Here is a 15,704-nt window from a genome sequence, read left to right as displayed (position 1 = left end):
CCTCTGTTTACCAGCCTGGACCATCTCTAGAGGGGAGGAAAAATTTCACTTGGATTTCTCCATTGTCACCACACAGCTTTTTCAAAGTTCCCTCAACTCTTCTACGTGATCCTTACCAAATCTGCAGGCATCTGAGTGGGTATAAGTCTTACCTGCAAGAAACATCCATTGAAAAGGAGGAGGCCAAAAATAAGGATGCCACAGCATGGTTCCACCTCTGCTCAGCTAACGGAGCTCACCACCTACTAGTCCCATGCAACGAGGGCCAGCAGCTGCACCCCACACACAGCTCCCAAACAGACTTCTCCTCCTCCTGGCTATAGCTGTGTGCTTGGTATCCTTACCAAGACCTACAGGCAGATGTTTTGGAAACTAGGGTAGACTTGCTACACCCCGTTACCACTGCAGATGAGCTGACGCCACGCCACGGCCAGGCCCCTGGTCCTCCCTCAGGCCTGCACTGCCTCTTGTCAGCACATCAGCCTTTCCCACCCCTCACAAAGGGTCAGGACCACAGGCTTTGGTCTAGCTAGGATTTCACAAACAGTCCTCAAACAGCTGAAATCTGCATGCACTGGAGCTTGGCACAGAGGAACTGCCATGCCACACTTCACTAACAGCAACAGTAGAAGGAATCTGCTCCCTGCAAGTATCCCAGCGCTTAGGAACTCGGTCCAGTTGTTCCTGCTGCTACTGCAAGTGTTTTGTTTCTATAATCAGTTAAAAAAGACAACAGAACTAATGGACTACAAAATTGTTGGGAATGTATCTGCTATGAGGTTGATATCAGGCAAGTTTTGAACACCATGTACCTTGATAAGGTATTAGAAGCTGTTTTTTGTCCCTGCTACAACCAGTTAGCTATGATGAATGAACACCAAGAAATCAGAACTATTTCGAACGCTATTCTATCAAATCCAAGCCTAACATAATTCAGGTCTGGGAAAGAACAAAAAGGTGACGGTCAACTGGAGCTGAAGTTCGGCTGAGCACTAGTGATGTGGAAGTGATGTGCTGGTGCTGAAGAATAATTTCCCAAGTGTATTACAGCAGTCTTGGAGCATGGCTGGAATTAAGGAGCACAGCTATTTCACCTCAGTCTAACCCTGCATTTTTCCCTTGTCCACTCACTGTAACGCCTTTGTCTTGGCCTTTCCTTTCACAATTCTCTGGTAAAGTCTAGTCATCCCAGCCACACGTTCAATTTCTGTGCACGAGGAAGTATTTCTCTTCCTGTCAGCCAGTCCACTCTGAGGCTGGAAGCTACATAACAGGCACCCGGAGAAAAACTTCTTGCTCTACTGGTTTGACAGCAAGGCAGAGATCTCAGCCATTTCATAGCCAAATAAAATAAGACTGCAGTCATTACCTGAGGGGAGGATAACTCCTTCCCTAAAGGAACCCTTGCTCCCAGAAGTAGCCTTTATATGTTGTTTTCTCCACCAAACATGTAAGAAATGTGGTGTACATTCAAGTCAGTCAGTCGTCTACTGTTTCCCCTTCAAAGGCATTTTCTCAGATCACAGCAGGTCACATCCCTGCTTCTTACCAGAGCTACATGATTTCAAGGAAAGCAACTCAGCTGCTTTACGTTCTGAAATATGGTAATACTGGTCTCTCTCCTTCAAGTGAAGAACTCCATTTAGCATGCAAAAAACACACTCACTGAGTTCTCCAGCATATTACTTAATACCTGTGTCTGGGCATATGCCCCAAGTTTTCAGCAAGGTTGCTTGGAACCACTGCATTTGGGTGGTGTGGTTTAACCCAGCAGGCAGCTCAGCAGCACACAGCTGTTCCCAAACCACACTCCCTCCCCCTCACTGTCCCTCTGTGGGATGGAGAAGAGAGCCAGAAAACAGGTAAAATTTGTGGGCTGAGATAAAGACCACTTAATAGGACAGAAAGGGAAAACAATGACAAGAGAATAAAAGCAAGTGATGCACAACGCAATTGCTCACCACCCACCAAAACCAATCCCATCCCCCCTATCAGCAGCATCCCGCAGTGTTTTTGTCCCACATGGCGCCTTATGCTATGGGACCTCCCTTTGGCCAGCTGGGGTCAGCTGTTCCTGGCTGTGTCCCCTCCCAGCTCCCTGTGCACCCCCCGGTCTCCTCCTGCTGGGGCAGCATGAGAACCTGGACAGGCCTTGGCTCCGTGTGAGCACTGCTCTGCGACAACTAAACATCGGTGTGCTATCAGCATCGTTCTCATCCTATATCTATAACACAGCACCATACCACCTACTTGGAATAAAATTAACTATTCTAGTCCAAATTATGACACTAGGGCAAAATACACATTTTTAGCAAACTGAAGCCCATGTTCCTGCCTGTAGAAACTGAAAATACTGCAACAGAGGAAGCTGAAGACTTGCTGTCCTTGCAAGAGGTACTTTGCAGCCTTCTGAGCAGAGGACTTACTTCAACCTTTCTGATCCTGCCCCATTCCTAAGTGAATTTGCAGTCACTTCTGTATCACCTAAATATTTCAGAGCTCCATCCTGTTAAACACAGCATTACCTCAAATTTAACATGAGCATTATTTTCTAATAAGTTCTTTTGCCTGCTCTTAACAGGTAAGAACCTGGTCCTGCCTCACCTCAGCAGAAACACTGTACGTTACACTTAGGTTACTGCTTCCTTAAAGGGTGAAGGGGTTCCTGCCACACTCTGCAGCTGCATTTGTCTGTAAAACAGCCAGAGCAGCAGGGAGAATATTCTGCTCCTCATTGTATCAGCGCAACCCAGAGCTTGCATCCAAGAAGATTCTTGATGGCTCGTCCTCAGCCAGAGGGTGTGGTCACTTTTTGGGAATGGAAAAATCGTTTGAACAGGGAGCATAGGCAGCAAAGTGCTGAAGGCTCCCAGCCCTCCTGTCCACCAGGAAATTCATGCATGCCTCTGATGTGAGTGTGATCTGAGTCACACATGAGCTGCTTACCACAAAGAGGCTCACTCATTCCACATTTGTGGACAGATGTAGCAGGAAGTCTCGCGTTTTCATCAGTGACAGTCCGTGAGCAACTCAGCTCGCCTAGCCCCAAACCACTGCATTAGGTGTAGCTGCTAGCTACAGCCCCGCCTCCTTGTTTACTGAGCCTTATCCAGGAGACAACATCCAGGCCAGCAAGAAAGCCGCTTTGATATGGAGGGGACAAGGCAGTTCTCCGCAGTAACTCTGCAAACAGCGGTTAAACAGCACGCAGAGGCTGGCAGGTTAATTAATTAATCTAGACAACTGACAGGTCTGGAGGACTGTCGAGTCCAGTTTACTGTCTAGCACAACATGTATCCAGTGTGGTGTAGGAATGCAGTAGATCAGTTAAGTGAAGACAAGAACATACAAATTTAAAATATCTCAGGCTTAAGACATGATGAGTTTTGCCTCTTTCGTCCCTTGCCTAGGCAGTAATCTGGAACAACCAAGCAGCCCAACCCAGAGGCTATACGCACACCACTGCCAGCAGAACCAGATCATACCCCAGTGACAAGGCAAAACTGAAAAGGCAAGAAGGCAGCAGCCCCAAATCCTACCTTACTTCCCTGGCAGAATTTGTAGTATGTTCAGGTACTTGTACGATGTTTAATACACACATAGCCTTATCTTCTAAGACTAAAATAAGGCTTGAGAAGTGAACCGTTAACTAAAAAGAAGCCATCCATATCAGTGATACCCACTTTTCTACAACTCCCAAGCTAATCTTTTTGTACCTGCAAGCCAGACAGCCACCCTTCAGATACAGCATGGCAGCTACCACCCGAGTAATGTGCCAGCAGTCTTCCCCTAAAGCAACCATCAGTGATATCCTTTCAACACTTACTTTCCATGCTCAGCAGTAACCCCGTATTAGATTGTTGTTTGACAAGAGCCTTTACATCCAGACAGTATTCCTTTAACACAGCAAAACCCAGCATCTCAGTGACATTAAGAACTTGCTCACATCTTCACCCAAGCACAAGGCAATAATCAAAAGTGTAGAATTTACACTTTATTGTATTCATTTACATAGATTAAATGGTAGAACCTTCTTGATCTAGATAGCTTGGTTGGATTTTTTTAAGTAGAAAAGTTACAGGCTATAATTTAGCCGAAGCAGGCATGCTCCAATGTCTCCATGGCTGGAGATTAGACTAGACTTTTAATGGTCTCTTCCAGCTTCTCTTTATTGGCCCCAGAGAATTCCTGCACCTGTAAAGAAAGCAATTTTTAGAAGTGCATAACATCTAGTTGCATAACATCCAGAAACACAGGTCTATGCAGCTCTGCTACCACTAAGATTTCCTTATGCCCAGAACATGGCACATTCTGCATGGGCTAAGCTCTTCACCTCCCACTCAACTCACAAAAATTGGTGCGCTCTGTTAAGAATCACTTTCAGACTACCAGGGTTGGGAGCCTTTGACATGTAAAAGGGAAAAACAATTGATCCTGAACCAGTGCTGCCTAAGAACTAAAAAAATACAGGCTTGAAGGAACTCTGGGTGTCACCTCTCAGCACAGGCATCCAAAGTTACCTTGGGTTGCTCCAGACCCTCTCCTATCAAGTTCTGAAAGAATTGCTCGGAATGACCTGCCCCAGAGCCTGACTTCTACAAAAACTGTCCCTGTTGCAACTTACGCAGCAAAGACAGGCAACATTCATGTCTCAAAAGCACTGGCTGCCTTCCACTACCTGCAGGGGTGCAATATACTTATGGCATTACACAACAGCCCATAAGACTGCTTGCTTGATACTCATGTGTCCAGAGAACACATTGATTTTTCCAATTACATTTTCTTTGTTTGAATCAGTGGAAGTTTATCCTGAGAAGACCAAAGGTTCATTATCACTCACCATTTGGCCCCATATTTATGGGAATGGAAGCTCACCAAACATTTTGCACCTGCTTTTCACGGAGCAATTCCATTGCCTTCAGCCATGACCTCATATCAGGCATTTTTTAATTTTAGAAAAGCTTATCTTCAGCTTCCTCAAACTATAGCCCCATATCACACAATTATCTCACTGTGTCTTTACTCCAGGCAGATAACCAGTACCCTGTGCTGTCACTACCCTGCATCCCACCTACGCACCTTGGCAGAGGGGCTCTGTTCAGTCCTCTGGCAGAGGAATGACCTCCCCTCCACAGGTTGTACAGCCTACGCGAAAGCACCCAGGCAGCTGTTTCAGCTGGGTGTATATTCAGCACAAGTTAGGCTTCTGTTAGGGTCGCATAAATTCATGGAATCCAGCCATGTCTCTGCTTGATCATGATTTCCATCCAGATAACAAATGCTAACCAAGATCAGTAAAAGCAGGGCACTAAGACAGTCTAGAACACTTAACCTGGTATCACCTGAACATCCACCTGTATAACCTGTGACACTCAGTTTACTACCCTGCTCAGTAGGGCTTGCTTTTATCAGTTAGCTGATGGCCCTCGTTACATTTGCTGCAACACTAAGATGAACCAACTGCTCTCCTGACTGTCCCAGTGCCAGCTGTGCCCCAGATACACTATTAAGAGAAAGCACACCATGTGTTCTAAAACTCTCAATCCTCTCTTTTAAGTGTTCGAAAGAGGCCTGCCTCTTCCAGGAAAATGAACTCCAGGAGTTGAGCCTACCTTCTTTCCGTTCTTGTAGAACTGGAATGTTGGCATGCACTTCACCTCACAGTGTGCAGCAACATCCTGGAAGAGACAGAAAGCAATTTTCAGTTGCGCACATCTGAAGGATGTTCAGTTTAGAACCCACTAGTTTCCTTCTGATTAGGGAAATGGGGCAAAGCCACTACTGTTCAAAACGAAGCTAAAGCATCTGATATTAACATTTCCCTGAAGCAAACCTACGAGATCCTCTCTTCAGCATCTAATTCATAGATAACAAGAGCATGTTCACTATACCCGGACTGTGTTTTTTTCTTAAAAAAAGGCCTCTGCATCAAAACAGAACACTATTTGCCAGGCTCCAGAGCTCTACAGCAACTCTTCTGTTTCAACCTGACGTTGTTTAAGTACTTATTGAGCGTTGCTTGAATTGCTATGGAGCAGACATTTTATTGGTCTTGATTCAAGACATAAAAGGGACAACAGTGCCAAGGGCAGTGGCAAGACCAGACAGTCTTGCAGTTGTGAGCCATTAGTTTTAGGAAAGATTGCATCAAAACAGATTAAGGCCTCTGAGACTAACACTCCCTCCCAGAGCACAGAGCACCAGTGTTCGCAAGCTATCTAATGCATGCCATGGGGGTTAGACTATGCAGACAAAGCAGTCTGAATTTTTAAAGGACACCTGAGAAGAACATTCTTTGCAGTATAGTTGCTAAGCCCCTATCTCATTTTGTTTTAGTATCTCCAAGGGCATCTAAAGACATTCTTCACTGTCACGTGTGGATCTCATCAGCAACCCTCTCTCAGCATCACCCCTGACCATACCTGGGCGTCATCCACGTCGATTTCGATGAACACCACATCCCCAAATTTATCACACAAACTCTAGAATGAAATACAAAATTACGTAGTTAGTGCTCCAGGAAAGCTAGCTTTTAAGAGACACATTCACAGAAATTGTAACCCTGGTGCTGCTTCCCCCAGTGCGACTTGCCACATTACCTTAAAGCAGCTATGTTACTGAGCAGAGCAGAAAAAATTTTCTGCTCCAATACACGTAAGACTGATGAAACTTGTTGAAACCCATTCCCTGGAGAGAAGCCTCAAATAAGCACAGGAGAAAGGCCTCTACTTCTCTTACAGCCTACAGTTGATCACAGAAAGGTGCTACAGCTTATTTCAATGCAGTTGGAAGAATTTACAGCCAGTATGTACACCAGGATAAACATTGCTCCAAGAACTTGGGATAACGGAGTTGAAACAATGCAACTATTACACCCCCATAGACAGATGCATGGAAGCCTTAGGACAGCAGCAGCTCAGTGTCAGCCCTCAGCTGTATCAAAGACCAGCACATTTTACTAAATAGTAACAGAGTAGATACTTCTGCAATTTCTCTCCCTTCCAGAAAATAATACAAATTATGTGGACAAAGGAAGTTTCCTCCATATTACTGACAAGCACCACAAAATATTTGTATATACTTCAGCACAGCCGCCGACAAAAACAGGTCTTAACAATGCTACTTACATGGAAAAACGGCTTGATCATTTTGCATGGTCCACACCATGTGGCCGAGAAGTCAACTACTACAAGCTTGTCACCAGCAGACTTCAGTTCTGTCTCAAATTCAGACTGGAAAGAAGAAGGAATTGAACACGTTAAGAACATTCTCTTCTATGCAAAAGGATTTAGACTAAACCAGAAGCTAGCTTTCCCTCAGCCTTCACACACTAATTTCACTTAAACTAAGCTATTTGTATCATCATGCACATGCTTCTGTGTGAATTGCTTTCATCAGGATTAGCATCCACCAGTGTCTGACTCATGTAGGACATACCACAACGCCCAGTCACCACAACTCAGTGAACTGCTGAAGTTAACCTAGAAATTAGTTTGGCCTGTAATCCTCAACTCATAGCAAGTAGTGCTATGCTCTTAATGTGAACCTCGTGGTCTGGAATATTCTTTTTTTTTTTCCATCTGTGGCTTGATGAAAAGACTTCATTTTCTCCTGGAACACCTTCCTATGCAGAATTTGAGGACAAGCTTTTGCACGCTCTTCCAGTTTGATACCTCTTCCAACTAACAGAGAGTAACAAATTGATGTGTGGTTTACAGCATATTTTCTAAAGCAACAGCTTCACAGGGTAAGTATTTTACTTATTTTGCCAAGTGAACCCAAGCGCAACTTCAGTAGCCAAGCCAATGCTACACATGGACTACACAAATAACAAGTCTGTTACACTTGGTCACACCAGTCATTTCTAGATTATGTTCTGTGCAATTTAGGGCTCCTTACATGCCATTAACCATATTTTCAAAGAGTGAATGTTTTAGCAGAAATGCAAGACATTAAAAGCAGTAACTATTTGCATGCTAGCAGAGGGCAAACAAGTATCTCGGGCAGAAGCAGAAAATGCTAATGCTCATCAGCTACTTCCTGACAGCTTCTTTCTAGAAAAAGGACAAGCCACTTCAATATTGCTCAACCCTGCTCTCACAGCAACGCAGGGTTCAGGAGAGCTGTTGATATAGGCTTCGTTTCAGATGTTGCACCCAAAGGGTAGCTGCTTTACTCTCCTCAACCCCACAGGGCAGCACACTGGGGTGCTGTCAGTAGAGGCTGAGTAAAAGCAACATGTGTGCTGCCATGCCTGCAGCGTTTAGCCCTACCAACGCCAGCTAACTTGAGACTGGAGCTTCGTAAGCCATCTCCCCACTTAGAGAATGCCATGCAGGCAGGCAGCCAAGAGCACAAGCAGCCTAATTAGTCAGAGTTTTAACAAACAAGCAGAGGACCCCCCACCAGCATTCTTAGGCATATGCAAGTCTTCATAACTTGCTGCAACTCCACATACATCAGGCATCACAGCTTCCCACTGAAGCTCTAACAACCTCCCAACGCAGCTATCTTCAGACATGCAACCTCCATACGCTGAGCTCTTCCGCTCTTGCATCTTGGATGTTTGGAGCCTACTCTGCTGTAAGATCAGCAGCTAACACTCCCTAACACCTGCTCTCGGTCTGAGAGACGGAGCAGGAAGTTTTCCTGTCTCCCCACACTCCTGTACTAACACAGAACGAACTCCTGCAGCCCAATCTCAAAAGCACGCTGTTCCCACCAAAGCTCAGTGACCATGTATGTAGCAGTCCACGCTATCTGCTCCCTGCAGCTACTTGAGCCTCAAGTTCCTCAGCCAAGCCCCATTCCTCACCACCTCCAAACCGTACAACTAGATTTTTCGGTATGGCTTCTCATACCTCTGCATTAACATCACCAGCTCGTAGCTAGTTCTACTTCCCGCACCTACCAATCAGACCACCTTCCTCATTTTCGGTTCTTCTGTCCAGTTCCATAATTGCCGTGTTCTACAACGGGAAGTCCAGCCCTGGGATGCACTGGTCATATGGCCACACATCTCGGGTCACTATTGTACAGAACAAGGACAGAGCAGGAGGACAGGATTCCTCCTGCTGGCCACAGACCATACACCCCTGGATCTCTGGTCTCCCTTGACTGCAGTCAGGTGTTAACCTAAGAGGCACCTCCACTATCAGTGGAAGTTGCTGTGGGGAGCCCAAGGAGAGACGCAGGGTGCAAAGGTGCTGGCTCTTGTGAGTCAAGAGATATCATACTAGGAGAAAGTGTTGATTCTTCTCCCAGAGAGCTTGAAGTCCCTGAAGACAGCAGTGACAGAAAAACTACTTGACCTTTCTGACTTGCATTCTGTGTCAACTGTGTGAATTGACAAGCTTTCATATAAAAACCTTTGTTAACAGACAGGACACCTCCCACCACAAGCCTACTTAGTCACACTGTTAGAGGATCTTTACAACTTCCTTAGCAATACTTTCTTCATCTTACTGTGGGGAAAACCTCTGACCAGGTTTTTGAATATTCAGTGACAACCTCCTCCCTGAGCACATGGAGAACCTCATTTTGCTTGCACCATCCTCCAGGAGAATTATGCATGCTGCATTCTCTGCTAACAAGTCTCAATTTCTAAGGACCAAGTCAGACAAAACAGGTGGCGATGAGAGGCCCCAGTGCAGCAGGGATTCCCAGGACCAGCAAATACCTCAAAATGGAGGCTACTGACCAAGGACAATGCCGTGAGAAATTTACTGCCCTCAGCAGCACACGAGATAGCTTTAACACAGCACCTTAGTTATAAACATTTCCAACACGTATCAAGTCGCCCTTGAACTTGGATTAACTCAATCATCAGCTGACTGCCAATAGCTACTACATAATTTAGTGCCTGTTTTTAAAAAAAAAAAACAAACAAACACAGAAGCTAGCATAAACAGACCAAAGACTAAACTGTCTGAGCTCCTTAGCAGAGATCACTTCTAAAACTACCACCTGCACCCAAACCTGCAAGTTGCCAAGCCTTGCTGTGACTCAGGTAGTCGAGGCAGCTGGTGTGAAGAGGAAAGCTTCAGCAACACCAGCTTTTTAAACAGGTCATTACATCCTGTTAACTTCTGCTATAGAAGGCACCATGGCCCCATCATCCAAACCTGTTACAATTTTCACAAGTCATCCGTCTCAGGGTGACATACTTAAGTCATGGGTTCACTACTGGAAACCTGAGGTGGACTAGCGGAGCATGCTGCGGGTAGCCATTCCTCAGGGGCTAGTCAGGTTTTGAAGACATCGTTAGGACACAGACCATATCTAGCCAGCTGTTGTGCTCACACTGCTTTAAAGTCACGTATAGAACAGTTAAATTTTGCAAGCAGCAGGAAAAGGGGTTTCCCCTCTGTGTCTGAACAGAATGCAAGTCTGCCTCACCGCAACACGGAATTAATCTGGAAAGCTCAGCTGCACTGTACAGTGTTTTACCGATGTTAAAACCTTGTTGTCAGCATGACCCAAGTCCATGCCCTCGGTGGACGAGCAACACAACTGTGCTTTAAGTCCAGCTCAGTATTTAAATCAATGCGCAGAGACAGCAGGGGAGGGAAGCCCACACCACCCGTTGCACTAGAGCAGGCCCTTCTTGCAAAGCCATGTCCACTGACTCCATTTTAAGTGTTCCAAGACTACACCAAAACTCTCAAGTCTTACCCAAAGCTATCCTCTTTTGCAGCTCTGTACGGCAAAATGGGGGGGACGCAAACAAAAATAAGAGGCTGAATTTCTACAATAATCCATCTTGGGGAAAATAAGGCACTCCGTTGGCTTTAAGCTTCCTGCCTCCGCAGGTATTTGAGCTTTGGCCATGAGACCTGTCAGATGTAAATACCTCTGAGGTTTAACACGGGAAGACCGCGGTGTTTTTCATTATGCTGCAGCAGGGCGCTGCCCAGAAGGCACAGGGGAAAGCACACCAACCCGGGTGCCAGGCACCACTCGGGAGCCCCTCACAACCACACCACGCCCGGCTTCCAACCCCATTTCGAGCTCGGAGCACGGGACCAGCCCAACAGGACCCTTTTCCCCCGAAACGACCTCGCTCGGAGGACATCCGCCAAGCTCCGAGCCCCCCTCACCGCCTTCAGCCGCCCCCAAGCCCAACAACGCCCGGCTCTCCCTGTCACTCACGGCGCGTCCTCCCCCCCGCGGCTCCCCTCAGCCCCCCTCAGGCGGCGCCCAACAGCCGCCGCGCGCCCAACGGCTCACCAGGCTGCCCACGCTCTTCACCATGGCGACGGCTCACGGCGGCTGCCCGGCGGCAAGAAGGGAGCCCGAGGGCCTCGATCCCCGCGTGCGCACGCGCGTCCCGGCTGCGCTGCCTCCGCCCGCTGCCCACCTGCCTGCCCGCCGGCCACCCGCCCTCCCGCCGCCCGCCTCAGCGCTCTGCCGGCGCCGCCCGCGCGCCGCCCTTATATAGCCGCCGCCGCCGCGCGCGCCGCCGCGCAGGCGCGGAGGGCGGCCCCGCCCCGCCCCGCGGCGCCTCTCGGCTTCCCGCGGGCGCGGATGACGTCAGGGGCGCCGGGAGGAGGGCGGGGGGGCCAGACCACTGCGCCTGCGGGGGGTGGGTTGGGGGCTGAGGCGGGGGGGGGGAGAGGGACGGGCGAAACCACTGCGGGCGGGGTGGGATGGGGGGAGCGCGTGGCGGCGGCGGCAGAAAAGTGCTGCGTAATGGTGGGCAGGAAGTGCCGGGCTGCGGGCCTGGGGACATGGCTTCGGCCCTTCGTTTCAGTCCAGTTCGGTCCAGTCCACCCCACTCCACTTCATTTCATTCCATTTCATTTCATTTTGTTTTATTCCATTCTTATTTCATTTTACTTCATTTTATTTCGTTTTATTCCATTTTTATTTCATTTTACTTCATTTTATTTCGTTTTATTTCGTTTTTTTATTCCATTTTTCCTTGTTTATTTCGCTTTATTTCATTTCATTTTATTTTACTTTATTTCATTTTATTTTGCTTCATTTATTTTTGCTTTTCTAATTCCATTTTCCATTATTTCATTGTCTAAAATGAAATTTTCACTATTTCCCATTATTTCATTTTTTAAATTTCATTTTACTTTATTTTACTTTTATTTCATTTGATTTAATTTTCATTTTTTATTTCAATGTCCATTTTTTCTTTCATTTTTTTTTAAATCATTTTATTTCATGTCATTATTTCAGTTTGTTTCATTTTATTTAATTTTCATTTTTTATTTCAGTGTCCATTTTTTATTTCATTTTTAATATTTCATTTTATTTCATTATTTCAATTTGTTTCATTTCATTTCCATTTCATTTCCATTTCCATTTCATTTCATTTCATTTCATTTCATTTCATGTTTCACCTAGATTCCCACCACCAGAAGCACGGGGTGTAGCACCAAGCAGCACTCCTGCCGTGCGTGTGCCCAGCAATAAACACTTTTTTAGTGTTCATTGTCCTCAAAACCCCATTTTGAGGACTCTGGCATCTGCTGTGGTTCACCCCTTGGCGGGAGCCCAGCGATTGCCCACACGGAAACAGCCGGAGGGGCCCTGCTGCGGAAGCACTTAAATCTGCATTTATTATCTCCTGCACTTCCCGGTGCCTGCCCCGTGTTTTGGAGAAACATCCTCACACACTGCGAACACCCTCCGCGGCCTCAGAGCGAGCCCCGCGCGGTTTGTGTCGGTGGCTTGGCAGCGTTGCTTTTCCCTCCGTCTGCCCCTCATGTCTGTGTGTCCCTGCGGGACTTCTGTCCATGCTGGCTGCTGAGGCTGAAGCATACAGCAGCTTAGAACTCAGAAACAGTTGTGCAAATGCCTAAAATAACATAAAAAGTGACATATGGTGTGATCTGTGCCCGATTCTTAGAGGAGCGAGCGTTAGTTCATGTCAGGACAGTGCGTAATAAAAATGGTATGGGAGAATGCGGGTCCACTGTCTGGGGCCCAAAACAAAGCAAAACAACCCAGAAAATGCACCCTGTTTTCATACTGTTTTTATCTTTTGTTTTGTATCTTCAAGCTCTGCGAGCCACTGGGTGTCTGTCAGGCTGTGCCGAGGGGCCTTGAAGGGCACTTTTGTGCTCCTTGGGACTGTGGTTTTGCTTCCTTCTCCACGCCGGAGAATGTGTCCTGGCGGAGGGCAGAGCAGGCAGGCCACGGAGGCCTTGGAAATGCAGTTTTTTTGTTTTTGCTGGAAAACCTGCCACGATAAGGTGTGGCTCTCTGATGCACGGAAGGGCTGTGGGAGAGAGAGTTGTCGGGTCTGAATTTAGGTGCTCTCGAGTGGATTAATCAGCACCACCTAGGAGTAGGCAAGCACAAAAGGAAGGGATGTATTTTTGCAGGACTCAGGTATCCCTTGGCCCTTACAACCCTTCAGGTGGGGATCAGTGAAAATTTGGTGCCGGGGCCAGAAGACCTCAAAAGGTGGCAGCAGCACCTGCAGGCCACGGGACCACTGCCTTCTCTTCATCCACTAGGCAGGTGACCTTGTTGTGAAAGGACATGAAGTTAGATAGCCATGAATTCCCCTTCCTGAACCCATGTTGGTTTTGCCCGATGACTACATTGCCTTTCAAGTGATTTTCAATATCCCTCAGAGTAATCTTCTCTGTTGCTTTGCCAGGCACTGAAGTGAGATCCAGCAGCTTGTGCTAGCTTCTCACAAGTCTCACACTCCCCTGAGCATACCCAGGACACAAGAGTCTCCCCAAAACACCATGGTATTTGCCGATATCCTCAAGTGTGTGATGCAGTAGAGGGGACAATTTCATGGAAAACATGATTTTGGCCATGTCTCAGGTGGCCGGGCATGTCCAGCGTTAAGCAATGGTGGAATGCAGGAATCTGCAGGAGGCAGTGCTTACAGGAATTAGCCACATCACATTTTATCATAGGAAGGCCAGCCCCTTTCAATGAAAATTAGGAGTTTCATCTCGCCCTGACACTGCAATGAAACAGGAGCCTTTAATTGCACTTTCCCTTTCCTTCCAGCCTGCTCTTCTGGAAGATTTTGCTTTTGTAACTGACCCATTAAAGGTGCAATAAATATTTAACAATTAGATAGGTGTGCTGCGTGTTGTGCCAGCCTAACTCACAGAGCGAGCACGCTTCTCTCTCCCGGGATGACGTACCAGCAGTGCAATTACCTGGAGTCTTTTGAACACTTGGCACAGCATGTCTGGTTGAAAGACGAGATGAGACACTGAGAAAAAAAAAAAAAAGGAGGAGGAGGAAAGCAGGCTGGCACGCACTCTGCTTCCCAGGATCAGTCCTGCTCTTCCAGGGAACTGGCAGAGCTTGTCCCTGGACTGGTGGCTCCTGCTCAGCCCCACCACCACCTGCCAGGTCCTCTCAGCACCCTGCATCCCAAGTGCACCTCCTGTGAGTGAAGTGTGCCGGGTTCAGTGACCACCCAGCTCACCTCAGCATGTTATCAATAAAATGGCACTTGCATCTGGGCCAAAAGCAGCACACAGGATCCTTGTCACGCCTGGATGCTTTGTAAAGCAACGCAGAGAAGTTTCAAGCTGTAATTTCACTTAACTGCTTTTTAAAAGCTCGATAACAGAAAGCAAAAAATCCATGCATGCTGGAGACAGTCTTACATAGTTTCACCTTGTGCTTTCTCTGGCTACTGCCATTCAGGTATCCAGTCTCCAGGGTGGACACTTACTTGCCTAATGCCTTTTGCGGGAAGCTGCATCTGAGAAGCAAAGGGTGGATAATGGAGCTTCAGCTCTTAATTTCACTCCACATCCTATCCATATTACAAACTGGTGTACTTTACAAACTTTGCTTCCAAGTACTTGACACCCACTTCTTTTCACATGGCTGGTTTGCTTTGTCTCCCTTTCACTCTCTTTAGCCTTTTCCCTGTGTTGCCTTTCACTTCATTCTTGACCTCTCTTGTAGCTTTTGTTTTTAATTTTTTTTTAATTCTTTTGTCTCTCTCCTTTCTGCAGAGAGAGATGCTGGGACCTCCCAGCTTTTCTTCTGCACAAGGTACAGAGCTATTGGAAGATTTTGACCTTCAGCAGTGATACACCCACCATGTGACTTAGTACTGCTTGATGTGGTTTGCACGCTGAGGCTGGAGAGTTGTCCAGAGCCTTATCAGGAAGGTGTGATGTTCCCATAGCCCTCTCCTTCCGGTGGTGCATGATCCCCTGGTCACCACAAATTTGGCCCCAGCTTCCCTAAACTCAGAGGGCCTGCATGGTGTTCTCCGTGGGGAGTGGCAGCCTCCAAAATACAAAACAGATGCTTGGCATTGGGTCATCTTCGCTATCTTCAGAGGGGCAAGTGTGGTATCTCTCATAGGACATCCACAGCTCTGTTCTCACGTTGGTGCCCCAGCTGGGACCATGCAATGGACAGACCTGGTGCCTGGAGAGATTTTAGCAGGCACAGTAGGGAGCTCACAGCAGTGTGGAGGAAGAATGATGGAAACAGAGGAGCAATCTGGCTTTGGGCCTTCAGCACTTTGAGCACTTCAGCACCACCTCCTGCCCTTGCACCCCTGGTAGTCCCTAGGCAAGGGGGTTGTGGGACCCCCACACTACAGGTGTATACGATTGCATCTGCAGTGTGTAAATAATTAGCATCTCACTTCCATACCCAGAGACGAGTGTGCTGCACCTCCTGATGCAGTGGAAGTTGACTCAGGTTAAGAGGTGTTTGTGTGCGGGCATGGAGCTAAGCTTAAA

The 15,704-nt window shown here is 47.2% G+C and overlaps 1 protein-coding gene across 1 annotated transcript; it reads right to left on the bottom strand.

The window, feature by feature from the left end:
• Positions 1-3,974: 3,974 nt before the first annotated feature.
• LOC118257027 (thioredoxin) lies at positions 3,975-11,413 on the bottom strand. The gene is made up of 5 exons (XM_035564569.2): positions 11,230-11,413; positions 7,128-7,232; positions 6,423-6,482; positions 5,613-5,678; positions 3,975-4,194 (listed from the first exon to the last, which is right to left on the bottom strand). The coding sequence occupies exons 1-5, from the start codon at positions 11,251-11,253 to the stop codon at positions 4,132-4,134; spliced, it is 318 nt and encodes a 105-aa protein (XP_035420462.1). The 5' UTR covers positions 11,254-11,413; the 3' UTR covers positions 3,975-4,131.
• Between the last annotated feature and the right edge of the window lie 4,291 nt (positions 11,414-15,704).

The sequence above is a fragment of the Cygnus atratus genome, chromosome Z, assembly GCF_013377495.2.
Source record: "Cygnus atratus isolate AKBS03 ecotype Queensland, Australia chromosome Z, CAtr_DNAZoo_HiC_assembly, whole genome shotgun sequence".
NCBI classification, from domain to species: domain Eukaryota; kingdom Metazoa; phylum Chordata; class Aves; order Anseriformes; family Anatidae; genus Cygnus; species Cygnus atratus.
This window is presented reverse-complemented; position numbering and strand designations above follow the sequence as displayed.

Coding starts and splice junctions, on each gene's coding strand:
- LOC118257027 (XM_035564569.2), bottom strand. CDS start 11,253: ATGGTGAAGAGCGTGGGCAGCCTG. Junction 5,679..6,422: donor TCGACGTGGATGACGCCCAG/GTATGGTCAGGG, acceptor TGTCTCTTCCAG/GATGTTGCTGCACACTGTGA. Junction 4,195..5,612: donor TCTACAAGAACGGAAAGAAG/GTAGGCTCAACT, acceptor CTTTCTTTACAG/GTGCAGGAATTCTCTGGGGC.